The following is a 26,826-nucleotide window of genomic DNA, read 5'->3' as shown; positions in this document are numbered from 1 at the left end:
GGCTCAGATGATAAAGAATCCACCTGCATTGTGGGAGACCTGGGTTCGGTCCGTGGGTTGGGAAGATCCCCTGGAGGAGGGCATAGCAACCCAGTCTAGTATTCTGGCTTGGAGAATCCCATGGACAGAGGAGCCTGGCGGGCTACAGTTCGCGGGGTCGCAAACAGTCAGACATGACTGAGCGATTTAGCACATAAACAGTAATCCAAAATCTAGACCTGGCGTCACAGAACATTACAGTCAATTAGAGTAATCAGTATAAATGAACTTATTTAGATAGTAAGTAAATTTTCTAACCTCTACATTTCTGTCTTTCTTTAATAAAGGACTGTCTTAGATCTGATGATGGGATTGACCTGATGGATTATTAAGGCATAGACCAAGAATTTATATGCATTGCAGTCCATTGAACTGAGATGTGTTCGGGCCAGACAGTCTGATTTTCATCCTCAGGTTGCCCATGAATGCAGAAAATAATTGTTATAAGCCCATTACTATTATGTGACACATCCTGAGGCTTGTAAGGTGTGTAAACTAATAGTCACTGTATCAGGCTGCCTTGAAGTAAGTGGTCAGCGCAGTACATGCTTTCCCCCCGTTTCTGATTCTGAGCATACAGGTTTGCTTAATCCTGAGCATCAAGCTTCACGAAGAATTGCTTATCTTTTGGAAGGTAACATTGGAAATGTGCTATTCTTAACTCTGAAATTCTCTTTCAGATGCTGTCTTTGCCTTTCAACTCCGCAACCCGGTACACAATGGCCATGCTCTGTTAATGCAGGACACCCACAGGCAGCTTCTGGAGAGGGGCTACCGGCGCCCTGTCCTTCTGCTTCACCCCCTTGGGGGCTGGACAAAGGATGATGACGTCCCTCTGATGTGGCGGATGAAGCAGCACGCTGCAGTGCTGGAGGAAGGAGTCCTGAATCCTGAGACCACGGTGGTGGCCATCTTCCCGTCTCCCATGATGTATGCTGGACCAACTGAGGTAGATAGCTTTTAAGATTTGCTCTGCAGCAGTGTTGAAACCACTGTTAGTAACACAGCAGGTAGCCACAACAAACTTATCTTTGGATATTTCCTCCGATCATACATCTGTTCTGAACATGAGGCTGGAGTACTCACCTGCTCTGTTGGGTGCGCTCTAGAGGTGGCCCTCAGGAGGCAGTCTTGTTAGGAATGGGAAGGCAGGGAGAGGTTCTCTTGCTCTTACGGTGGTTTGTGGTCCCAGTCGTGAAGGAGGGAAAGTTCCTTGCAGACAGAGGGCTGGGCAACCTTGAGTCTGTATGACACAGGCTGTTGTCTGGCCCTTGTTACACAGATCTGACAGCATGCATCTTATCCCTTTAACAAAGTTCTAAGTCACTCTTCCCAGGGGACAGAATCGGCCTGATTTTTGCTTCTGGTATTTGAGTGGGAAGAAAAGGATGGTATCTTTAAAGAAAACATTCTTCATCTGTTCTCTATTGAAGGACTAATCGAGTCAGGAAATAAAATTGCTTCTTGATTTTGGGTGGAGTAGAGTTCTAGAGTTCTACTCAGCAGTCAAAAGGAACGTTTTGAGATCTTTTTATAACCATACATAAGGAAGAAGACTTAGGTTTTTGCTTCAAGGTAGAGTTGGCTTTCAAAAAATATTTGTTTGAATAAGTGGATAAATCAGTGAATGTCCTGAAAAACAGTGTGTGAAAAATTCCTAGCCAGCTTCGTATTGAGAGTTTAAGATAAAGAATGAAATGCACATTATTATTGCATTCTTTCTCGTTTTCACTTTGAAGGGAGATGAATTTACTTACTAGGTATGTTTGGGAGGCAAACCCTTTTAGAAGGATAAAAACAATTTAGTTGTAGATACTCTGTGATAGCTTCCTTAAAAAAAATTTTAAGGAAATAAAACATGTTTGGCTGTTCCTTGGGATCAAGCCTGAAAATTTTTATTGGAGCTTAGTTGTGGGGTTGTATATTTTTTATCTAAGACATACTGACAGAAAATTACAGTAACAGCAGGCTAAAAGTTTACAGGGTATTTGATTCTTGTCTTGGATCAGCCTGAATAATATATTAGAAGACATCAGGTAGAATTCCTCATAATCTTCCCTCTTTGTTGGTATAAAATATTCATAAGAATTGGGTACTGAAAGCTGTTTTAGTTTCCCAGAGATCACCGTGTCTTTAGTTCTTACATCTTATTTTTTCTCTATTTGTTAATATTTATTTATGATTTTTGCATCCATATTTTTTAAGATATTATTTATTTTTAGAGTTTATTTTCAATTGGAGGATAATTGCCTTACAATACTGTGTGGGTTTCTGCCATCTGTCAACATGTATCATTCACAGGTACATGCACTCCCCTCTCTCCTGAGTTACTTTGGAAATAAAGTAACAATTTGTTCCAGTAGTTTCCCAACCTCTTTTTTGGTTCTGTCTTCATCACCATCATTTTAAGGGAATCATTTGGAATGAAGTTCTCCAGAATTACCGCATGAGTGGTTTTCAATGTGGGAGTGATGGAAATGAATTTAGGGGTCAGGGCTGTTTATCAATAACTTCATTAAGAGCCAGTGAGGAAAATGAAAGAATTAATCTTGGCCTACTGAGGACATATTTTGTCCCATTTGTGTTTCTGATTCCTGTCTGAAAGGGAAGGTATGACATTTTATTACCTAAATAAACTAAAAACTGCTTTTGAGAAGGTGGCAACGAGGGGATAGACAAATAATAAAAACAGAAGAGAGAGCACCACACAGGGTCAAACATGCTGTTTTGTATACAATATTGTAAAGTAATTAGCCTCCAATTAAAATAAATAAATTTAAGTTAAAAAAAAAAAACACGGTTTTTAAGTCCCGTCATTTTAGAGCCAGGTGTGTCTCTTGAGGAAAATTCAGAGATCAAGGTACCTAAAGGTGCCCTTGGGTGCCTGCATTTTGGCTTTCCTCAGAGTCTTCCTTCTTGCAAGGCAAAGCTGATGAGGTGAGCTGGCTGCAGCAAGCCCTCTCACGGCCTCAGATTTGACTCCTGTATGGCAGCCCACTCCAGTGTTCTTGCCTGGAGAATCCCAGGGATGGAGGAGCCTGGTGGGCTGCCGTCTCTGGGGTCGCACAGAGTCGGACACTACTGAAGCGGCTTAGCAGCAGCAGCAGCAGCAGCTACACCCGAGAGTGTGGTCTGGTTAAAACAGCATAGGCTCTTGGACCATCCTTGGCCTGGTTTGCCACCTAATCTTAGGTTCGACTTCTCTGAGCTATGTTTTAAGCTCACAGAAAAGGGTAATTTAAGGCATGCGCCAGGAGGTGGGACTAAATATTCTTTAAGGTTCTGTCTCTTTCTCCTTATTTTCTTACTTGTCTTATTTGCTTTTAACTTCATATTGAACTATAATATACAAAGGAGAAAGTGCACATTTCCCAGGTATACAATTAAATGAATTTTTCCCATTTAAACAGTCGTGTGACCAGCACCCAGACAGGTGAAAAGACTGTTACCAGCACCCTTGACGATCTGCATCCTGCCCTCTCCTCTCCCTGCCGTCCTCCCCGCCATAGTCATCACTGTCCTCACTTCTCACAGCGTAGATCCCATGAGCTCATTGGAAATTCTGGGAAGCAGACTCTAAGAGAGAGATGAGCCTTCAGGAGGATAGCTCTTGGAAGCAGCACTTGCGGAAGAAAGAGAAAGGCAGGGAGCAGAGTTGGGCTGGAGGAGAAGCTGAGCTGCAGTTTGGTCTTAGTGGAAGCCTGAGTTGATCCTGGGTGGGCTTCTGGAAAGGCCCTTCAAAGATGCTTTCAGTAGCACAAAAAGTAGTCACTTAAACCTCTGTGTTGACCAGTGGTTGGCTGCCCAGGGAGGGGGCCTGCCTTTGACCGCTGCGTCTTCTTTCTGCAGGGGCAATTTCTAAAGAGGGCTGACAGCCTGCCGGGTGTGTGCTGGCAGCCCTCCTCAAAGTGGGGAAGCAGTCCTTCTTCCCTTGGGGGCCTGGGCATTGTATCACGGCGCCTAGTCCAGCCTTTCCTCGTGCTTTTATAACTGAAATCACACTGTGCCTGCTCTGGCATTTGGCTTCTTTTCCTTTGCGTATGTTGGTGAGACTCACCTTACTCTTCTGTGTAGCTGGTTGTAGTTGGTCACTCTCTGCCCCGTGGAGTATCCTGTCATGTCACTGCACCCAGTACTGTTGATGGGCGTCACAGTTTCCAGTTGTTTGCTATTAAGAATAGTACTGGCGTGAAGATGTTCGTGCATGACTTTTCGTGGGCATTTCTGTTGGTTTAATACCTAGAATTCTAGATATTCTAGGGGTGAGCCTTTGCTCAGCTTTGGTGGATGTTGCCAGCCAATTTTCGAACGTGTTTGTACCATTTTAGCGATACATTCTCATCAGCAGTGTATTTCTTTAGCTAAACGTGGTTACTTGTTTCATTTGAGCCATTTTGGTCCTCTGGCTGTATGTAACCAAGTGTCCTGTATATACTTTTACTGTTTCTTATGCTAAGTCACTGTGAAGTACACTGAAATACAAGAAATACACTGCTGATGAGAATGTATCGCTAAAATTCAACCACGTTAGAAAATTGGCTGGCAACATCTACTATTTCTTAACCAACCTCTAAAATATTTTCATCGAACCAGTTTCACTGAAGAGGAAATGGAGAAGTAAATGGGTTGTATGTATATACCATGATTGAGAATGTAAGAATAGCCTGTTTTTATTGAGCGCTTCCGGCAGACAAGTGTTCCAAGTGCTTTACGTGTATCAGCTAACTTCATCCTTAGAACGACGCTCAGAGAGCAGATAGATGATGATTATTCTCAATTCAGAGATGAGGAAACTGAGGTAGAGGGGTTAACATACCTGTTCAAGATCACACAGTAGTGTTGAGATAGTCTGGTTCCAGAGCCATGGGCTCTAACTGCCACAGAATGTTTTTCTTTTATCTTATCATATAAAATTAAAATATGTGGCCACAGATTTTTGGAAAACAGACTGGAAATAAATTCTTAAAGTATCCTATAGAAGTTACAAAACAGTGATTTAGGATGGCCTTGGCTGACATTGTTATCAGAGGTAGAATCTTTAGTACAGGGCTTTTCAAACTTATTTTTCATTTGTCACAAACCACAGTTGTGTGTTGTGATTATCATTGTTTAATCTGTGCGTGCGTGCTCAGTCGCTTCAATTGTGTCCGACTCTTTGACCCATGGACTGTAATCTGCCAGGCTCCTCTGTCCATGGGATTTTCCAGGCAAGAATACTGGCGTGGGTTGCCATGCCCTCCTCCAGGGGATCTTCCTGACTCAGGGCTCAAACCCACCTCTCTTTTGTCCCCTGCATTGACAGGCAGGTTCTTTACCGCTAGTGCTACTTGTGAAGCCCTTGTTTAATCTATATTCTTAACTCTTTTTTTTTTTTTTTTTTGGACACACCGCATAACGTGCTGGATCTTAGTGCCCAACCAGCGATCAAACCTGTGCCCCTTGCATTGGAAGTGTGGAGTCCTAACCACTGGGCCACCAGGAAATTCCCTTACTCTCTGTATTCTTCTGATGGCTGCCTCATTGTTGTTCAGTTTTGAAGTCATGTCCAACTCTTTGCAGTTGCATGCATTGCAGCAGTCCAGGCTTCCCTGGCCTTCACTATCGCCTGGAGTTTGATCAGACTCACATCTATTGAGTCGGTAATGCTATCCAACCATCTCGTCCCGCCTCATGGTAGTAGTCACATCTGCCTATTTTTTTTTAACTGTTGTTGTGAGAAGTAAATAGAATAAATATAAATCAGTAACACATTGCCTAGCTTGTGACAATACATGGTAATTAATATCAACTGCCTTAAAAAACAGTAACAAACTGGGTTGCTGCAAGTTCTTAACATCCCTGGGATTCTGTCCCTGTCTCAGGGGAGCTGTGTACATCTCAAGGCTGCTCATCCATCTGTGTGAAGTTGTAGTGTTTTGATTATGGCAGAGAGCCTGGGATGACCAACTTCCTAACAGACTCCACATCAGAGCATGGATCCTCTGATTTGGAATATCCACTGGTGTTTGACAGGATAAAGCTCAAATAAAGAATATGAAGACAAATGAAAATAACCATTTCTTGAATGCCTGAATATGTGGCTATCATATACCGAGCAGATTCTTTGTGCATATTATATAACCTCATCCCCACGACAGTTCCGTGAGATAGCTCTTATTTCCATTTTACAGCTGAAGTTACTGAAGCTCAGAGAGACCAAGTAATGTAACTATGGTCTGTACAGGAAAACTGAAGCTGGGCAGTAATTAAAGCAGTAAAAATAGATTTTTATTCAGGGACATTCGAACATGGGGAAAAGAGACCGAAACAGAGACCTGGGCTCAGTTGAATCCATCATGGTCAAGTGGAGATTTATAGCCAAGGAGCAGAGTGGTGGTCAGTGGCTGGAAAATTACTAGAAGGAAACATCAGAAACAACGGGTATGGGATGATTCTGGTTAAATGGACCTAGCAGGATCCTTGCTGAAGGCAGGACAGCCTGTTCACATACCACTTGGAGGTGGTAGGGATGAAGAATTTGATCATGTATTGAGGATGGAGGGGCTGTAGACTGACTTAGCAAGATTTTTGCCACAGTTGGTAGTATAAGCCCTACAAGGTGGATTCTGAAGGTCAGGGCATTGAGAGCTTGGAGGAACCTCATCAAAGTTAGGTCAAGGAGGGAATCTTGGTCATATCTTAAAACCAGCAAGATGTGCAAATGGACCTGAAACTCAAGCTTTTCTGACTCCAAAGCCTGTGTCTTCTTTTCATCAGGCTCCTTGCTGCCTGGAAGCCTGTCAGGGGCCATAGCAGTCGGTAGGAGGGCAAAGAGGTTAAAGATGCCCCGTGCCTACACAGAGCTCCCAGGCTTCCTAGAAGGGAATAAAGGCATATTAGAGCAGTTTCTGCATGTAAATCTCTGGGGTGTCAGTTACATGCTAAGAGCTGTGGCTCTTGTCAGAAAGCACTGCATCTGGTACCCAAGCAAAGGCAATTTTTAACTTCTGAACTTCTACAGAACAAACTTAAGAAATTCTGACAAATACCTCCATATTTTAAACTATTAAATATTTTAATGTTTATGACCTGGCAGGATTTAAACTGTTATATTGAGTGGCTTTTGAAAACTATCCATTTCTTTTTCTCAAGTGCCTCACTTGTGTGCTTGACTTATTTGGCTTATTCACAGCCTCAAATGAATTTTTTTATAGTTAAAAAAACACACACAACACTCATTTTTGTAGCTTTTCCAGTGACATCAGGACAAAGTTTGCCAGTAATGCTCATTTGCCAACTAATAATAATAAAATAAAAGCAATGACTCTTCCTTTAATCATTTTCTGTAGGTCATTTAGAAGGCATTGGTACCAGATTTGTTTCTCCAGCACAAATGCTTCTCAGAATGATGAGCAGCTGTTAGCCTATTTGGTTATCAACAGGATGTCCCTGATTTTCCAGTCTGTAAAAGATTTGATGGCTTGATTCCTAAATTCCATTTTAGGAATTGGGTAGGTGGGGGCAGGGCAGCATGTGGTGGGAGAGCTACTTCTCTAATGTTAAAAAATTGTCCCATCTCACTAAATGCTGTAATCCATTTATATAAAGGACAAATAATGCTTTTTAAGATGTGTTACATGAACGTGCTGAAAGTAAGATATATCTTGGAATGTAGACATGTGCAGTAAGTTTTCTCTTGGTCTTTAAGGCATTTGAATGAAAATTACCGGTTGAATTCTGGAGAAAATGTATCATTATAAGCTGCCATGAAAGTTATTGGTGCAGTTAGTACATGACTCCTTAGTAGCAACTGATTGTATTTAATTGAGCAAATGCCCTTAATCAGGGACAGTAGGAGCATTCTGCCACGTGATGCAATATATTCGTTTAATTAGTCCAAGCTTTACACCGCTATCTGGAGCAGTAAATAGGAAGTCTATTAAGGTTTAAACCCTGTTCCTCCCCATTAAACACTTCCAAGCCTTTAACAACTAAAGGGACAGCTCTTAGGATCTGAGCCTAAGTATAGGAGCCATAAACCTCCGAGTTTTAATTATAACCTTTGACTCTCTTTGAGCTCTTTGATCATTTTGTCTTCTGGTCATTTATTTTATTAATGTTTCTGGAATAGTGCAACACAGATTCACAATCTCTTATCTGAAGTACTTGGGGTCATGTATTACTTAATCCTGCTTATGGGCCTGGGGCATAAAACACATTTAGTATTTCTTAACAAAATGAATGCTTTTCCACATTAATTGGGATCAGCAAAGGCCACAGATAAACTTTGTCAGTTTTGATCAATTTTGCTAATGTTAGTTTTAAAAAATGGTTTTTGGATTTCAGATGGTTACCGTAAGATTATTGAACACATCCCTTTGGTAGTATGTACATGTATCACATCATCATGTTGAAAACTTTAAACCTACATAATGTTGTATGTCAGTTACATCTTGTTAAAGCTGGAAAAAAATGAAGTTCAGATTTTTGGATAGGGAATTGTGGATCTTTATCACAAAAACATTTAAAGTCTGTTGATTTATTTTAAAAATAACTTTGGGCTTCCCTGGTGGCACAGTGGTAAAGAATCCGCCTGCCAGTGCAGGAGTCATGGGTTGCATCCCTGGAGAAGGAAATGGCAACCCACTCCAGTATTCTTGCCTAGGAAATCCCATGGACAGGGGAGAGCCTGGCGGTCTACAGTCCATGAGATCGCTAAGAGTCAGGCACGACTGAGCGATTGAGCAGCAGCAGCATCTTTATTTTATACACTTTTAGCTTATATGTATCTTGAAAAGTGAAATCACTAATTTAATTCAGAGACATTAGATTTTATAGGTGTTTCAGATGCTTTTCACAGGGAAGGAGGAATATACCCTGTTTTCCTCCTGACTTTGCCATAGACTTCCAGCTCAGAATCTGTTCTTGTCTGTTTCTTACTCTGGCAGCATCAAGATCAAATATTGTCTTTTAGTTTGGCCTTTCACTTTTCCCTGCAGTTGTAATCTATGCTGTTTCTTCCCTAAATGTAGCTTGTATTTTCTCTCCTGCTCTGAGTCCTATCTTGTAGGGCATGACAGTTAAGTAGCTCCACGTGAATAGGTATGCATGGACTTTGGCATTGGAGAAACCCAATGTCAAATACTCCTCTTAGTTATTCATTTTGCAACTTTGAGTGTATTATTGAAAGTTTTCTTATTTGTAAAATAGAAATATTGACTATCTTATTGATTTACTCTAAACATTAAATGGGAGAAGGCAATGGCACCCCACTCCAGTACTGTTGCCCGGAAAATCCCATGGATGGAGGAGCCTGGTAGGCTGCAGTCCATGGGGTCAAGAAGAGTCGGACACGACTGAGCGACTTCACTTTCACTTTCCACTTTCATGTTAGAGAAGGAAATGGCAACTTACTCCAGTGTTCTTGCCTGGAGAATCCCATGGACGGAGAAGCCTGGTAGGCTGCAGTCCATGGGGTCGCACAGAATCGGACACGACTGAAGCGACTTAATAGTAGTAAACATTAAATGAAATATTCATAAAACACTTTGTTTTCATGTTAGGAAGAACTTAATAACTAGCGCCTGTTTTTTTCTTCACTCGCCCCTGTGAAGGATCTCATGAAATGTTTTCCAGTGACATCATGGTTGCCTTCCTGTGGTTCCTTAAAATAATAATCATTGAGGAGGTGGAGAGACAGAAAAGAGTCAAAGACTTTTGGCATTTACGAAAAACAAATTTTGAGGTCCCTGGGCTTGGGAAGCTGAAGCGGGAGGAGGACTGTGGATTTGCTGTCTCCCCCATGACCCTCTTTACACCTGCCAGTGGCCTGGGCTCAACCAGGGCAAAGTAATTTATAAGAATAAAACAGTTTGGTTGCTGATGGTTCTGAACAAATCCTTCTCTCACATTTGAGTTATGTTATTTTGAACCCTGAGACATCTGAGGTTTATCCTTGAAGAGAGAGGAAATCTTTGGGAAAGTCTGTATTTTACGAATCAGGCCTCAATTCTTAATGCTCAGAATGAAGGGTTTGGATTCCATAATCTAAACACTACTTTTCAACTCTTAAAATTGTGTGATGGGCATAATTATAAGGTGTGTCTAATTCTCGTCTACAAGCTGGAGAATGGCATATGTAAGTAGATCTCATAATTTTCGCATTGCAAATCAGAACTACGACTCTTACGATGACTGAATATTCCATGTCTGTGCAGAGCTATGGGAATTGGTAGAAGCGCTTAGAACGCTTAGTTGTGCAGAGATTGGAAATGATAAGTACCTAGGATCTACGTGACGGCATGGGTAAACTTTGTCTTTCATTTGCCTCTCTAGATTTTCCCAGTCAACTTGAAGAGATTAAAGTCATTCTTGCCATTGAGAGATCAAGAGGCAGACCATTCAGATTTGGGAATTTCAAGAAAATAGGTTAATACTAAAGTGTTGTGATAATGTATAACCAAGATGTGCAGGAATTTTAACGTGAAATTCAAGAGATGAATGAAAATACGGATGTTTTTACCCAACAAAAATAGTTAATTGGTTTGACTTTAAAGAATTTTTGTAGCATTAAGACAAGTACCTTTTTGACAATTTGGAAAAGAAAATTTGCATTACAAAAACAGCTTCCGTGTCTGAAGTTCTTTCACAAATCAGTTGAATATATGAATTTGGCTTTATGATGTGGTTACTTTAATAGACTTTATTATAGTTAAAGAAAATCTTGATGTGAAATGTATAAAGAAATAGGTGATTTAAGTAGGGACTTAAATAAATGTTCTGTTTGTTATCTTCAGTGTTTTTAATTAAACAAAATTGAAAATATTATATGCTTAATCTGCCAGGTTTCTAGGACAGTGGAATTTCTCCACCGTTGGGTAGGAAGAAGGTATAGGACTAGTGGTGTTATATGTTATGTAGTATAGTCCAGATTTATAACATTATGATGTAATATAATTTTAAATTTGAAAAATAATTTTTTTTTCTCTCAGAAGCCACTGAAAATTAAATTTACCAAAATCTTTGGTAGCTTAAAGAGCGGAGGATACAGTATAGTACAGTTCAGTCGCTCAGTTGGGTCCAACTCTTTGCAACACCATGGACCACAACACGCCAGGCCTCCCTGTCCATCACCAACTCCCGGAGTTCACTCAAACTCATATCCATTGAGTCGGTGATGCCATCCAGCCATCTCATCCTCTGTCGTCCCCTTCTCCTCCTGCCCTCAATCTTTCCCAGCATTAGGGTCTTTTCAAAGGAGTCGGTTCTTCACATCAGGTGGCCAAAGTATTGCAGTTTCAGCTTCATCATCAGTCCCTCCAATGAATATTCAAGACTGATTTCCTTTAGGATGGACTGGTTGGATCTCCTTGCAGTCCAAGGGACTCTCAAGAGTCTTCTTCAACACCGCAGTTCGAAAACATCAATTCTTCAGCACTCAGCTTTCTTTATAGTCCAACTCTCACATCCACACATGACTACTGGAAAAACCATAGCCTTGACTAGGCGGACCTTTGTTGGCAAAGTAATGTCTCTGCTTTTTAATATGCTGACTTGGTTGGTCATAACTTTTCTTCCAAGGAGCAAGCATCTTTTAATTTCATGGCTGCAATCACCATCTGCAGTGATTTTGGAGCCCCCTAAAATAAAGTCTGTCACTGTTTCCACTGTTTCCCCATCTATCTGCCATGAAGTGATGGGACCAGATGCCATGATCTTAGTTTTCTGAATGATGAGCTTTAAGCCAACTTTTTCACTCTCCTCTTTCACTTTCATCAAGAGGCTCTTTAGTTCTTCTTTTTCTACCATAAGGGTGGTGTCATCTGCATATCTGAGATTATTGATATTTCTCCCAGCAATCTTGATTCCAGCTTGTGCTTCCTCCAGCCCAGGGTTTCTTATGATGTATTCTGCATATAACTTAAATAAGTAGAGTGACAATTTATAGCCTTGATGTACTCCTTTCCCTATTTGGAATCAGTCTCTTGTTCCATGTCCAGTTCTAACTGTTGCTTCCTGACCTGCATACAGATTTCTCAAGAGACAGGTCAGGTGGTCTGGTATTCCCATCTCTTGAAGAATTTTCCATGGGTTGTTGTGATCCACACAGTCAGGCTTTGGAATAGTCAATAAAGCAGAAATAGATGTTTTTCTGGAACTCTCTTGCTTTAATGGTGATCCAACGGATGTTGGCAATTTGATCTCTGGTTCCTCTGCCTTTTCTAAAACCAGCTTGAACATCTGGAAGTTCACGGTTCACGTATTGCTGAAGCCTGGCTTGGAGAATTTTGAGCATTACTTTACTAGTGAGTGAGATGAGTGCGATTGTGCAGTAGTTTGAGCATTCTTTGGCATTGCCTTTTTTTGGTATTGGAATGAAAACTGACCTTTTCCAGTCCTGTGGCCACTGCTGAGTTTTCAAATTTGCTGGCATATTGAGTGCAGCACTTTCACAGCATCATCTTTCAGGATTTGAAATAGCTCAACTGGAATTCCATCAGCTCCATTAGCTTTGTTGGTCATGATGGTTCCTAAGGCCCACTTGACTTCACATTCCAGGATGTCTGGCTCTAGGTGAGTGATCACACCATTGTAGGTATCTGGGTCATGAAGATCTTTTTTTGTACAGTTCTTCTTTGTATTCGTGCCACCTCTTCTTAATATCTTCTACTTCTGTTAGGTCCATACCATTTCTGTCCTTTATTGAGCCCATCTTTGCGTGACATGTTCCCTTGGTATCTCTAATTTTCTCGAAGAGAGCTCTAGTCTTTCCCATTCTATTTTTTCCTCTATTTCTTTGCACTGATCACTGAGGAAGGCTTTCTTATCTCTCCTTGTTATTCTTTGGAACTCTGCGTTCAAATGGGTATATCTTTCTTTTTCTCCTTTACTTTTCGCTTCTGTTCTTTTCACAGCTATTTGTAAGGCCTCCTCAGACAGCCATTTTGCTTTTTTTGCATTTCTTTTTCTTGGGGATGGTCTTGATCCCTGTCTCCTGTACAATGTCATGAACTTCCATCCGTAGTTCTTCAGGCACTCTATCAGTTCTAATCCCTTGAATCTATTTCTCTCTTCCACTGTATAATTGTATAGGATTTGATTTAGGCCATACCTCAGTGGTCGAGTGGTTTTCCCTACTTTCTTCAATTTCAGTCTGAATTTGGGATTAAGGAGTTCATGATCTGAGCCACAGTCAGCTCCTGGTCTTATTTTTGCTGACTGCATAGAGCTTTTCCATCTTTGGCTACAAAGAATATAATCTGATTTTGGTAGATGATAGGTAACTATTTTCTAATGGAGTCAGGGAGCAAATGAGACTTTTATGTTTATAAAAAGGGGCATGGATTAAACATCATATTGCAATGATTCAAGAACTATTCTAATTCTAAAGTGTTTACATTGTAAATATTCTGTGTATGGAGATAAGTAATTTTGGTTCCTATATGTCACTGATTTTTGGTTTGTTAGTTGCACAATATCTTAATCTGTGATGGATGGCAGGGAGAACCATAACAGGATTTGCATAGATCAATATTATTTGAGAACTGATTATAATTTGAATTGTGAATACTCCCCTTTTAGCACTATTGGGTAGCAAAACTTAATTCTTACTTGTATTGCTTACATTGTTGAAGTAAGTTATGTGGAGTCAAAAAAACATTAGCTGCAAAAATGTACTTGGGGAGGGAATTCTGAAACAAATACCGATTTTTTTCAATGACAATTGCTGGCTGTGAATTGTTATTATTCTCCCATCCTTTTGATTTGATTTGATTTACAATGTTGTGTTAGTTTCAGATTCTCTTCCGTTATAGGTTTATTACCAGATAATGAATATAGTAACAATACAGAATATACTGCTATACAGAACATTCTTATTTATTTTATATATAGTCATGTCTGTCTGTTAATCCCATAGTCCTAATTTATTCCCCTCCCCTTTCCCCTTTGGTAACTATAACTTTGTTTTCTATGTCTGTGAGTCTGTTTCTATTTGGTAAGTAAGTTCATTTGTACCAGTATATTAAGATTCCACAATCAGATCAGATCAGATCAGATCAGTCGCTCAGTCGTGTCTGACTCTTTGCGTCCCCATGAATCGCAGCACGCCAGGCCTCCCTGTCTATCACCAACTCCCAGAGTTCACTCAGACTCACGTCCATCGAGTCAGTGATGCCATCCAGCCATCTCATCCTCTGTCGTCCCCTTCTCCTCCTGCCCCCAATCCCTCCCAGCATCAGAGTCTTTTCCAATGAGTCAACTCTTCGCATGAAGTGGCCAAAGTACTGGAGTTTCAGCTTTAGCATCATTCCTTCCAAAGAAATCCCAGGGCTGATCTCCTTCAGAATGGACTGGTTGGATCTCCTTGCAGTCCAAGGGACTCTCAAGAGTCTTCTCCAACACCACAGTTCAAAAGCATCAATTCTTCAGCGCTCAGCCTTCTTCACAGTCGAACTCTCACATCCATATATGACCACAGGAAAAACCATAGCCTTGACTAGACGAACCTTTGTTGGCAAAGTAATGTCTCTGCTTTTGAATATGCTATCTAGGTTGGTCATAACTTTCCTTCCAAGGAGTAAGCGTCTGTTAATTTCATGGCTGCAGTCACCATCTGCAGTGATTTTGGAGCCCAGAAAAATAAAGTCTGACACTGTTTCCACTGTTTCCCCATCTATTTCCCATGAAGTGGTGGGACCGGATGCCATGATCTTCGTTTTCTGAATGTTGAGCTTTAAGCCAACTTTTTCACTCTCCACTTTCACTTTCATCGAGAGGCTTTTGAGTTCCTCTTCACTTTCTGCCTTAAGAGTAGTGTCATCTGCATATCTGAGGTTATTGATATTTCTCCTGGCAATCTTGATTCCAGCTTGTGTTTCTTCCAGTCCAGCGTTTCTCATGATGTACTCTGCATATAAGTTAAATAAACAGGGTGACAATACACAGCCTTGACGAACTCCTTTTCCTATTTGGAACCAGTCTGTTGTTCCATGTCCAGTTCTAACAGTTGCTTCCTGACCTGCATACAGGTTTCTCAAGAGGCAGGTCAGGTGTTCTGGTATTCCCATCTCTTTCAGAATTTTCCACAGTTTATTGTGATGCACACAGTCAAAGGCTTTGGACTAGTCAATAAAGCAGAAATAGATGCTTTTCTGGAACTCTCTTGCTTTTTCCATGATCCAGTGGATGTTTGCAATTTGATCTCTGGTTCCTCTGCCTTTTGTAAGACCAGCTTGAACATCAGGAAGTTACTAGAGATCAGTGGAGAAATAACTCCAGAAAGAATGAAGGGATGCAGCCAAAGATTCCACAATAGGTGATATCTTTTAAATGTCTTTCTCCGATTCACTTCAGTTAGTATGATAATCTCTGGATACGTTCATGTTGCTGTAAATGTCAGGATTTCATTCTTTCTTGTGGCTGAGTAGTATTCCATTGCATAAATATAGCTGTTGAGCTAAGAAGGCAGAGATTGGGTTTCAGGGCTGCTGAAGCAACGAGACTTGCAGCACAGAACTAAGGCAGGGCTTCCCTGGTGGCTCAATTAGTAACGAATCTGCCTGCATGCGGGAGACCTGGGTTCAATCTCTGGGTCAGGAAGATCCCCGGGGAAGGAAATGGCTGCCCACTCCAGTATTTTTTCCTGGAGAATTCCATGGGGATTCCACAGAGGAGCCTGGTGGGCTACAGTCCATGGGGTCACAAAGGGTCGGACACAACTGAGTGACTAGTGCTTTCACTTTCAGGACAAGAGAAGATGTGAGGGTGTTCCCCAGGGTTCCTTGGTCTGCATTTGTGCAGGGCAAGACTCTGAGGCCTGGTAGAGAGTAGCTACAATAAGTTTGAGAGTGGATGGAAGGTACTAGAGGTTATTCATTGTTGAAAGATGACATTGCAGCCTAGCTAAAGTGGAGAAATCTTGTTAACATCTTAGATATGCAGCTAAGACACCAGAAACACATGCTTTTGGAAAATAGGCCACATTGTCCAGAAAGCGTGTTATCAATTTGTTTACAGTCAGTAAGTGGGAAATCACACAGAATTGGACAGGGGAAGTTTAAAGAATTGTTAAACTTTAATAGCTGCTGCTGCTAAGTCATTTCAGTCGTGTCTGTCTCTGTGCGACCCTGTAGACGGCAGCCCACCAGGTTCCGCCGTCCCTGGGGTTCTCCAGGCAAGAACACTGGAGTGGGGTGCCATTGCCTTCTCTGAACTTTAATAGAGAAGTAACTAAAAAATGCAGAGTGAACTCTGAAGGGTACCCTAGGGCTGAGGGAGATTACCAAAGGAAGGGTAGAATTGGAAAAGGGATCCTCTCCCCAAGGCTGGGCTTCAGATCTCATTGGAAAAGGTATGGTTTCTTCCCACTGGATGGTGAAATTGAGTGGACTCTCTGGACCACACTGGTTCATAACAGTGTGCCAGATGCCAGATAACAGGAAACAACCCTCTTTCTGGTTCACAGGCTGCTGCTGCTGCTGCTAAGTTGCTTCAGTGTGTCCGACTCTGTGCGACCCCATAGACAGCAGCCCACCAGGCTCTGCCGCCCCTGGGATTCTCCAGGCAAGAACACTGGAGTGGGTTGCCATTTCCTTCTCCAATGTGTGAAAGTGAAAAGTGAAAGTGAAGTCACTCAGTCGTGTCCGACTCTTAGCGACCCCATGGACTGCAGCCGACCAGGCTCCTCCATCCATGGGACTTTCCAGGCAAGAGTATAGGAGTGGGGTGCCATTGCCTTCTCCAGGTTCACAGGCTAGCTGAGGCTAAAGACTGGTGAGCTCAGTGGGGGTCACAGCATTCATTGGGAGCTGGCTTGCTGCCAGATTGGTGCACACTGTGAGATACCCATGTAGCAATTAATGCAGGAAGCAACTCTCTGAGGCACAGTCTAGCACAGCGGGATACGTGAGTAAGCAGAGGGAGTCAGGAAGCTGCTAGTGGGAGGCTTGAAGTGCACTGGTGTTTGCATTAGGAGGACTGTAGCGAGGTGATCACTGGAGTCAGGCTAGGGCTTTGAGGTTGTCGAAGGAGTGTGCACTTTGGGTTTGCTGCTGGACCCCTGTGCCACCAAATGGCCCCATATTCAGGTACCGCTACACATCCTTCCTCCTGCAGTGTCCCTCTAATGCCCTCTGCTGATTTAACATTGTGCTCACTGTGAAGGAGAAATGCCTAGTTTTCAATCCATTTTCTCAGCAAATACTAAGGGTGAATTTGGAGTTGAAAGGCAGTAGGTTGGTAATTGGTCCAAAAACTGGACTGAACCTGCCCAATAGAGCTTAAAATTGAGCCTCAAAAAGATAAGAAGACGTGCCAGTAAATTACCTGCCTGCTGGAATCAGGCTCTTAACATTCTAAACGAGAACAGCATTATTCAGGGTCCTTAACACAAATTATTCACAAGTCCAGCATACAACAAATTATTGGAAATAAGCAAGGAACTGTGATTTATAATCCAGAATAAAAACTTTCACTAGAAGCGTACCTGTAGATGATGCTGATGTTGGAATTAACAAATAAGACCATTGAAGCTTCTTAAACAAAAATATTGTCTTTGGATGGGGAATCTCAGAAAAGTGGAAGCTGAAAAAAATCAAGTGGAAAACTAAGGGCTAAAAAAGTATAGTATCTGAAACAGAAATGTTTATTGGATAAACTTAAAAGCTGACTAGAGTTGGCAGAAGAAAAAGGTCAGTGAGTTTTTTAAAACTCTGTAGGAATTTTTTGAAAAAGGAAAATAAATGGGAGAAAACAAGCAGAGCCTCAGTAACTTGTGGACAATCTCAAGCCATCTAACATATGTATGAATGAAGTTCTGAAAGAGAGAGAATGTGGCACAAAAACTTTTTGAAAAAAAAAAGTGGTTGTAAGTTTTCTGCAATTGGTGGAAAACATCAGCCTACAAATTCAAGAAGCCCAGTAAATATAAAAAAGGATAAACCCAGAGAAAACCACAGTTAGGTACATAGTAGCCAACCTGCTGAAAATTTATGATAGAGAGGAACCTTAAAAGCAGAGAGATGGGGAGAGGAAGAGGGAGCAGTAGGGGAGTAGTAAGAGTGATGGCTGGCTTCTCAAGTGCATTATGAGCTAGAAGCAATGGAGTAGCATTTTCAAGAGAGAAAAAAAGTAGAAACATGTCTAGTAATCGAGAATTCTATAGTCAAGCAAAAATAAAGGTGAAGGGAAGACATTTCAGGTAAGTGAAAGTTGAGAGTTTTATTAATGGGGAAAAAAAGTTTGTCAGGAATCCTCTAGACAGCTTCCCAAGAGATTGTTATTTGCACAGGCACCCATGCCATATTGCTGGGAAAGCAAGGACGTAGCATTTTCATCCTTTAGGGGGAGGTTTCTGTCACTAAGGAATAGGGAGCTCAGAGAGAAATCAGTTGTTGTGGAGGCAACGAGCAGTGTTTGCCACATGTGAATTAAATTACTCTTATAATCAGAAAAAAATGACAAAGTTGTTTGTTCTTTGCTACACAGATGAAAGTAAAGCAGAAAATAAGTCATTTGTTGTTAGGTTGGCCATTTACAGATTCTTATAGGGGTTCATAGAAAACTTTTAGGCATCATCATGTAGTCCTTCAGTGTGGATTCAGTTTCCTGATAATTATGCTAGCCAGTGGCATAAAAAGATAAGGAATACATCCTGACCTCAGTCTGCTGGATAGACAGACAGTTCTTTCTGGGTTTTAACAACCATCTTCTGGGCAGCATGTCATCTTCTTCAGAGAGGAAAGGAGTTTTCTTTAGAAATTCTGGTCAGGAAGCAATTAATTCAACTGTGAGGGTCAGGAAATACTTCACAGAGTAATAGTAATAGTGGCAGTAATAACCACTTTCCTTTATTGAAGGCCAGGTAGTATCCTGAGTACTTTCAAAACTTCCAACAATCTTATGCATTACGTGTTATCATTCTCATTTTTATAAATTAGGAAACTGAGGCTTGTGTAAAGAAGTTGCTTAAGATCCTTCTATCAGTGAGGGGCAAAGCTAGGATTCAAATCTAGGACAGCCTGACTTGAAAGCCTACGTTCCTAACCAGATACCAGTGGCCATGGCTGACTTGTATTCACTTCATTAAAACATATTACCTGTTCAGTAGGTTATAAGTTGACTCACACTAGGCTTTTTTGGAAGAATGACATTTGATTTGCTTACTCATGGCTGTTAAAAATCATAAAGTTTTCTCATAAGGGAACCATTCATTAAAATATACATTGAAACCATTTAGGTCGCCTGCAGGGGAAAGCTGACTCCATGTTTGTTGTGTTTACATGTAATTTACTCATATACCTTCTAAAAGAAGTCAGAGAAGCAATTACATTTTCTGACAGTTTTATAAGGCAGACTTATAACTGGCCCATGTCACCAATATGCTTTTGAAATATATTCCTGGCTTATTGACCAGTTGGCACTTGAATGATTTAAGCATCCAGACGTAAATATATAATGAGCAAAGTAAGTTCACCTAAGTTCAGAAAACTTAGACTGCCCTTTTAATTTAACTCTGTAAGCAGTAGCTATTTTTCATGAGGCAGAGAAGATTTTACATTTAAGTGGAGTTGCAGAGTACTTAATTGATGATTTGATGCTGACTGACCCCTTGATACAAATTGAGTCTGAACAAGTGGAATTCTTCTGTGTGTCTGCTGCGAAGGGGCAGAGGGAAATGAGCAGATATTTCATGAAGAGCTGAATCTGGGGTGAATGGAGGAAGGGGTGGTGTATGTGGAGAACAAAGCTCGTGTGGCTTCATGCTTTGCCATCTGGTGCATACAGAACTACTGCAGCTCACTGCAAGCAGAAGTAACACTGTAGTGGAAAAAGAGGTAGTTACAGGGCCTTGGGTCCTTTCTCCAGCTGGCTCATGAGGAAAGCAAACTAGGCTAGTGCTCAGGAGGCTTTGTAATGATCCACATCTGCAAGTGGCACACATCACTTTGGCTTTCATTTCTTTGGTCAGAACTCAGTGGTGGGGAGACTGAGAATTGTATTAAACTGTGTGTTTAGGAAGAAAGACAGTACAAGGTATATAGAAACAAAGGTCTATGGAAAACTAAGCAAGCAGAAAACAAATTAAGGCAATTATTAACTCTAGGAAAAACAGTTGTACAAGGAGAGGAGTAAAATAAAGATGATAACAGCTAACATTTATTGTGTACTTAGTCTGTGCCAGGTTCTATTCTAAGTCCTCAGTTTTTTCATACGTTAATTTTATTAAAAATTGTATCCAGTAAATACAATTGTAATCCCCATTTTACAGATAAATGGTTACTTCACCAAAGTATTGATACCACAGTGTTTATTGAATAAATGGGATAGGGAATGAAGACAGTGGAGTAAGAGCCAAATATCTTCTTTTATAGTAATAATCATGTGGAAATTATGCCTATATTACAATTTTGAACATGACCAATTTGAACTATGCAGGTCCACTTTTATGCAGGTTTTTATCCAGTAAATATGTACAGTACTGCATGATTTGTGCTTGATTGAATCCATGGATGTAGAACCTTGAATACAGTGGGCTGACTATGGGACTTGAGCATCCACAGATATGGAGGGATGACAGTATATAATATCTAAAATTAACAGTCAAGTTACAACTGTATACACGTACTGTTTAGAAATATAGAGGTAAATATCAGTAGAAACAACTAGAAAAGTTGAAAATCCTCAGGGTGACCTATTCAAATATAGGGTATGGGGTTGCCTTCATACTCCTGGACTTTCTGAACTATGTTGATATAAAAATAAAGTACTTGGTAGAAGAGAGGCTATCAAGAGAGATAAAATGAAATGATATGCAGTGGCCATCATTTATGTCTCTGTTCACATAGAACTGAGATGGTTTTGTAAATCACTAAAAAATGGAGCCGTACACTGACAGGAAACGAAGACCAAGTGTGTGGACCTGGGTTTGTCCTACGCTCTGTTGGCCAAGTCACTTAACCTTTGAGGATTCACTTCCTTCCTGTTTTAATGAGAATGATGCTCTCTTCCAGTTACTTTAACTTCTACATTTCTATAGTTCTAGGTGTTAGACCAAGTAATTTTTGTTTTTACACAGTGAGTCAATGTGACGGTATAGGCTACAGAGCTACCTTTGAAAGCAGCTGGCTGTTAAGTCACAGCCAACACCTTGTCTTATGCTTCCCAGATCCATATACATATATACTTGTAGATTTTTTTGGAAGGGGAGGGGTTGCCAGGTGTTTTTTTTTTTTTTTTCCTGGCTTCCCGAGATGATTTTAATTTGTTGAGATTTCCTGCTGATAGATACTGATTATATAGGAAGTATATACATTTATTATCCACTTACTACTTCTAAGTGCTGGTCATGAAATCGTGGTTGTCTAATGTGACCATTTCTATTCTAGGTCCAGTGGCATTGCAGAGCACGGATGGTTGCGGGAGCCAACTTCTACATTGTTGGCCGAGACCCTGCTGGCATGCCCCATCCAGAAACAGGGAAGGATCTTTATGAGCCGACTCATGGCGCCAAAGTGCTGACCATGGCCCCGGGCCTGATCACCTTGGAGATCGTTCCCTTTCGAGTTGCCGCTTATAACAAGAAAAAGAAGCGGATGGACTACTATGACTCTGAGCAGTAAGTTTTACATTCTCTGCATAAATCTGTGAAACACCTTGTGTTCTAAGCTGCTCCTAGGGTTTTAATGTACTGCCTTATCTTTACAACAGCTGACCAGTGGCAGGCTTTGTTGTACCAGTTTCAGAGACGGGCAAACCAAAGAAACTAATTTCTCAATACTTTAGAAGTAGAAATAAAAATTGAGTCTAGTTTCATGGTTCATGATCTTAGGAATTTTCTTGGGAAGTGTTAAGGCAGTGATGACATTTCTGTCTGTCTTATAGAAGTAGTCCAAGTACTCAGTGATGATTTTGCTAGTAAGTGCAAGGGATCCAAGTAATAAGAGAGTTTGACTAATATTTGTGCAGTCATTGTGTGACAGGCACTCTCCTAATTGCATTATAGGTATTAAGTTAATACTTGTAATTAATGCCCTATACTAATCCTGTGAAGTAGGTACAATTATCCCCATTTTGTAGATTGGTAGTAAGCTGAGGCATACAAAGTTCAAATACTCTTGTACTGTCACAGATCCAGTGAATGGCAGCTCACTGGGTATGCTGACCACTGAGAGTGCAACTTCATTCTTCAAAGATCTTAGAAGGAGCAAAAAATGAACAACCTTTTCATGCAAATTATTGGTAATATTGAGCATGTATCTATCTTCTGTTGACTGGCAACATTTTATTATGACCAACCTAGATAGCATATTCAAAAACAGAGACATTACTTTGCCCACAAAGGTTCATCTAGTCAAGGCTATGGGTTTTCCTGTGGTCATGTATAGATGTGAGAGTTGGACTGTGAAGAAGGCTGAGCGCCGAAAAATTGACGCTTTTGAACTGTGGTGTTGGAGAAGACTCTTGAGAGTCCCTTGGACTGCAAGGAGATCCAACCAGTCCATTCTGAAGGAGATCAGCCCTGGGATTTCTTTGGAAGGAATGAGGCTAAAGTTGAAACTCCAGTACTTTGGCCACCTCATGCGAAGAGTTGACTCATTGGAAAAGACTCTGATGCTGGGAGGGATTGGGGGCAGGAGGAGAAGGGGACGACAGAGGATGAGATGGCTGGATGGCATCACCAACTCGATGGACGTGAGTCTGAGTGAACTCTGGGAGTTGGTGATAGACAGGGAGGCCTGGTGTGCTGCAATTCATGGGGTCGCAAAGAGTCGGACACGACTGAGCAACTGATCTGATCTGATCTGATCTGATCTATAGATAATATCCATACCTCGAGATACTGTGGGTTCAGTTCCAAACCACTGAAATTAAAGTGAGTAATCCCAATAAAGCAAGTCACATAAAATTTTTTTGTTTCCTAGTACAAATAAAAGTTATGTCTACATATAGTATAGTATATTAAGCACACAGTAACAGTATTTCTAAAAAAGCAATTTACATACCTTAATTTAAAAAACTTTATTGCTTAAAAATGTTAACCATCCTCTGAGCCTTCAGTGAGTTGTGATGTTTTCGCTGGTGGAGGGTCTTGCCTACATGTTGATGGCTGCTGACTGATTAGGGTGGTGGTTGCTGAAGTTTGGGCTGTGGTAGTATCTTAAAATAAGACAACAGTGAAGTTTGCCACATCCATCAACTGTTTCACTAATGAGCTCTCTGCAACATACAATCCTGTTTAATAGAGCTTCTTTCAAAATTGGACTCAGTCCTCGCAAACCCTGCTGCTGTTTTATCAGCTAAAGTTTATGTAATATTCTAAATTCTTTGTTGTCATTTAAAAATCTACAGCATCTTACCAGGAGTAGATTCCATCTCAAGTAACCACTTTCTTTGCTTATTAGAAGCAAGTCTTTAGCCATTTAAGTTTTATTGTGAGATTGCAGCAATTCAGTCACATCTTCAGACTCCACTTCTAATTCTAGTTCTCTTACTGTTTCTACCACATCTGCAATTCTTTCCTCCACTGAAGCTTCAAACCCCTCAGGTCACCCATGACGTTTGGAATTAGCTTCTTTTTTTTTTTTTTTAGCTTCTTCCAAACTCCTGTGAATGCTGTTATTTTGACCTCTCCCCAGGAATCCCAGATATTCTTAACGGCATCTAGAATGGTGAATCCTTTTTTAGAAGGTTTTCAATTGACTTTGCCCAGATCCATCAGAGGAATCAGTGTCTGTGGCAACTACAGCTTTATAAAATGTATTTCTTAAATAAGAAGACTTGAAAGTGGAAATTAGTCCTTTATCCACAACGTTGGCCGGCGTGAAAGTAACATTAATCTCGTTGCACACCTCCATCAGAGCTCTTGGGTGACCAGGCGCATTGTCAATGAACAGTGTCAGTATTTTGAAAAGAATCTTTTTTTCTGAGCAGAAATTCTTAACATTGGGCTTAAGATACTCTGTAAAACCATGTTGTAAACAGATGTGCTGTTGTTCAGACTTTGTTGTTCTATTTATACAGCAGAGACAGAGTAGATTTAGCATTGTTCTTAAAGACACTAGGATTTTTGGAATGGTCAATGAACATTGGCTTCAACATAAAGTCATCAGCTGCAGTAACCTCTAACAAGAGTCAGCCTGTCCTTTGACGCTTTGAAGCTAGACATTGACTTCTCCTCTCTAGCTATGAATGACATCATCTAGATGGCATCATCTTCCAATAGAAGGCTATTTCACCTACATGGAAAATCTGTTGTTTAGTGTGAAAGTGTTAGTTGCTCAGTTGCGTCTGACTCTTCGTGACTCCGTGGACTGTAGCACAGCAGGCTCCTCTGTCTGTGGAATTCTGCAGGCAAGAATACTGCAGTGTGCTTGCCATTCCCTTCTTCAGGGGCTCTCCACGGATTGAACCCAGGTCTCCTGTGTTGCAGGCAGATTCTTTGCCATCTAAGCCACCAGGGAAGTCCATTGTTTAGTGTAGCCACCTTCATTAATGATCTCAGCTAGATCTTCTGGATAACTTGCTGCAGCTTCTATATCAGCACTTGCTTCTTCACCTTGTACTTTTATGTTATGGAGATGGCTTCTTTCCTTAAACCTTATGAACCAACCTCTGCAGGCTTCAGACTTTTCTTTTTAAACTTCCTCACCTCTCTTAGTCTTCACAGAATTGAAGAGAGTTGGGGCCTTGCTCTGAATTAGGCTTTGGCTGAAAGGATTATTATAGGTGGTTTGATCATCTATCCAGACCACTAATACTTTCTCCATATGAGCAATAAGGCTTGTTTGGCTTGCTTGTCCTTCATGTATTCATGGAGTAACACTTTTAATTTACTGCAATAACTTTTTCTTTGCATTCACAACTTGGCTGCTTAGCATGAGAGGCCTAGCCCATCTCAATTTTCAACATGCCTTCCTCACTAATAAGCTTAATCATTTCTAGCTTTTGATTTAAAGTGAGACGTGCACTTTTGACTCGAAAACTTAGAGGGCATTGTAGATTATTAATTGACCTGGTTTCAATATTGTTGTGTCTCAGGGAATAGAGAGGCCTGAGGAGAGGGAGAGAGATGGGGGAACTGCTAGTTAGTGGAGCAGTCAGAGCACATACATTTAGTAAGTTCACCATCATCATATGGGCATGGTTCATGGGGCTCTAAAACAATTACAGTAACCTCCAAGATCACAGATCACCGATACAATAATAATAATGAAAATGTGTGTGTGTGTGTGTATGTTAGTCGCTCAGTTGTGTCCAACTCTTTGTGACCCTGTGGACTGTAGCTGTCCAGGCTCTTCTGTCCATGGGATTCTCCAGGCAAGAATACTGGAGTGGGTTGCCATTTCCTTCTCCGATTTTAAGAAATAGGTAATCCAAAAAGGAAGAACCAATTGCAAAATACAGGACTTTAAGAAAAATAATAAACATTAAATATTTCATAGAATTTTGAGATGGAATAGACCTTAGATATCCTTTAGACAAGACATTAGTTATATCAATAGAGAAACTGAATAACTTCAGCAAAGGTTGCATTAAAGGTTGCATTAATTAAGTCTTCTTCTCAACTAAACACCATTTCTCTAGCCCTCTATTTTTCTTATTATTTATTTAGATCCCAATTAGAAAATTTTAAATTTATTTTTATTTTAACATCTTGTTTAATTTCATCTAAAGACTTTTCAGGTCTTTTAATTGCTGATTCTGTCATCCTCGCTATATGCTAATTAAATTTTTAGATAACATGACTTTCAAGGTTATTATTCAAGTCATTATAATAGAATTATTAAACTGGACTTCATAGAGGACAGAATTCACTAGAAACCTTATGATGTACAATCTAGCTTCCATTAGACATAGTATTATTCAATTAAATACAAATCCTCAAAATTATGTTAGTCCCCAGCTCCCATTTTTATCATGTCTACAAAGATGATGTAGTTTGCTAGGTTGAGTCTCTGATTTGGGGGAGTCGTAACAGTGATAGATTAAATATTTTTTTTAATTATTGTTATTGTAGGATTGGATTCTTTAAGCTTGGGAAACAAAATTGCTGAATGTGTCTGGGGATTACTCTCTTATGCTCTCTTCCTTGATTTTAATTCTGTTCCCAGTGTGGATCCCACACACGCAGATCAAGGCTCTTTTCTGTCCTCCCTCTCTTCGTTCTGCCAAAATGATGTTTTTTTCCTTCCAAGATTTTTGCTACTTTCCCTTTACTGACCAGTTTCTTTCTGTTCAGAATTAGATCTAGAACAATTTCCCCTAGAAGTGTCTCTGTTTTGTTATGCTAGAGTCAGAATAGCAAAAGAGCACAGACTTTGAAGCCCAAGCGAATGGAGTCACATTCTTGCCCCACCGCCCCTGCAGCTGTGTGACCGAGGGTGAACCACTGTCCTCCTCCTGCCCTGCTTCCCTCAGCTTCAGAATGGGGTGTAGTGATCGTGCTGTGTGTATCTTCATAGAGTGGTTGAGGACCAGATCAGCTCCTATGTGTCATTTGCAAACAGTGTTAACTGGAACCTAGTAAGTACTAGAAATGTGTACATTGTTATCATATATATAATATATATAATATATATAATGAAAAAGTATGAACAATTGTGAGGATTATCAAAATGTGCCACACGGACACAAAATGAGCAAACACTGTTGGAAAAATGGTGCCAGTAGACTTTCTTGAGGCAGGGTTGCCACAGACCTTCAATTTGTGAAAGACACAGTAAAGTGAAGTGCAGTAAATGGGGGAAGCCTGTAGGCGGTACACCCTGTAAGTTTAGAGTGGCCGTGTGAGGCTCTAGAAGCAGAAGT

General features: G+C 40.7%; 1 protein-coding gene across 5 annotated transcripts in view; it reads left to right on the top strand.

Annotated features, from left to right (window-relative positions):
• PAPSS1 (3'-phosphoadenosine 5'-phosphosulfate synthase 1) overlaps positions 1 to 26,826 on the top strand; it is a 125,470-nt gene that overhangs the window by 84,964 nt on the left and 13,680 nt on the right. For all 5 annotated transcript variants that reach the window (XM_086406969.1, XM_086406967.1, XM_086406970.1 and 2 more), the window contains 2 exons: positions 720 to 988; positions 21,405 to 21,634. In XM_086406969.1, the coding sequence (XP_086263095.1) occupies positions 720 to 988; positions 21,405 to 21,634 (499 nt within the window). The remainder of the gene's footprint in view (positions 1 to 719; positions 989 to 21,404; positions 21,635 to 26,826) is intronic.

This window comes from Bos grunniens, chromosome 6, assembly GCF_055505025.1.
Source record: "Bos grunniens cultivar Pamir isolate PY7600 chromosome 6, Bosgru_T2T1.0, whole genome shotgun sequence".
NCBI classification, from domain to species: domain Eukaryota; kingdom Metazoa; phylum Chordata; class Mammalia; order Artiodactyla; family Bovidae; genus Bos; species Bos grunniens.
This window is presented reverse-complemented; position numbering and strand designations above follow the sequence as displayed.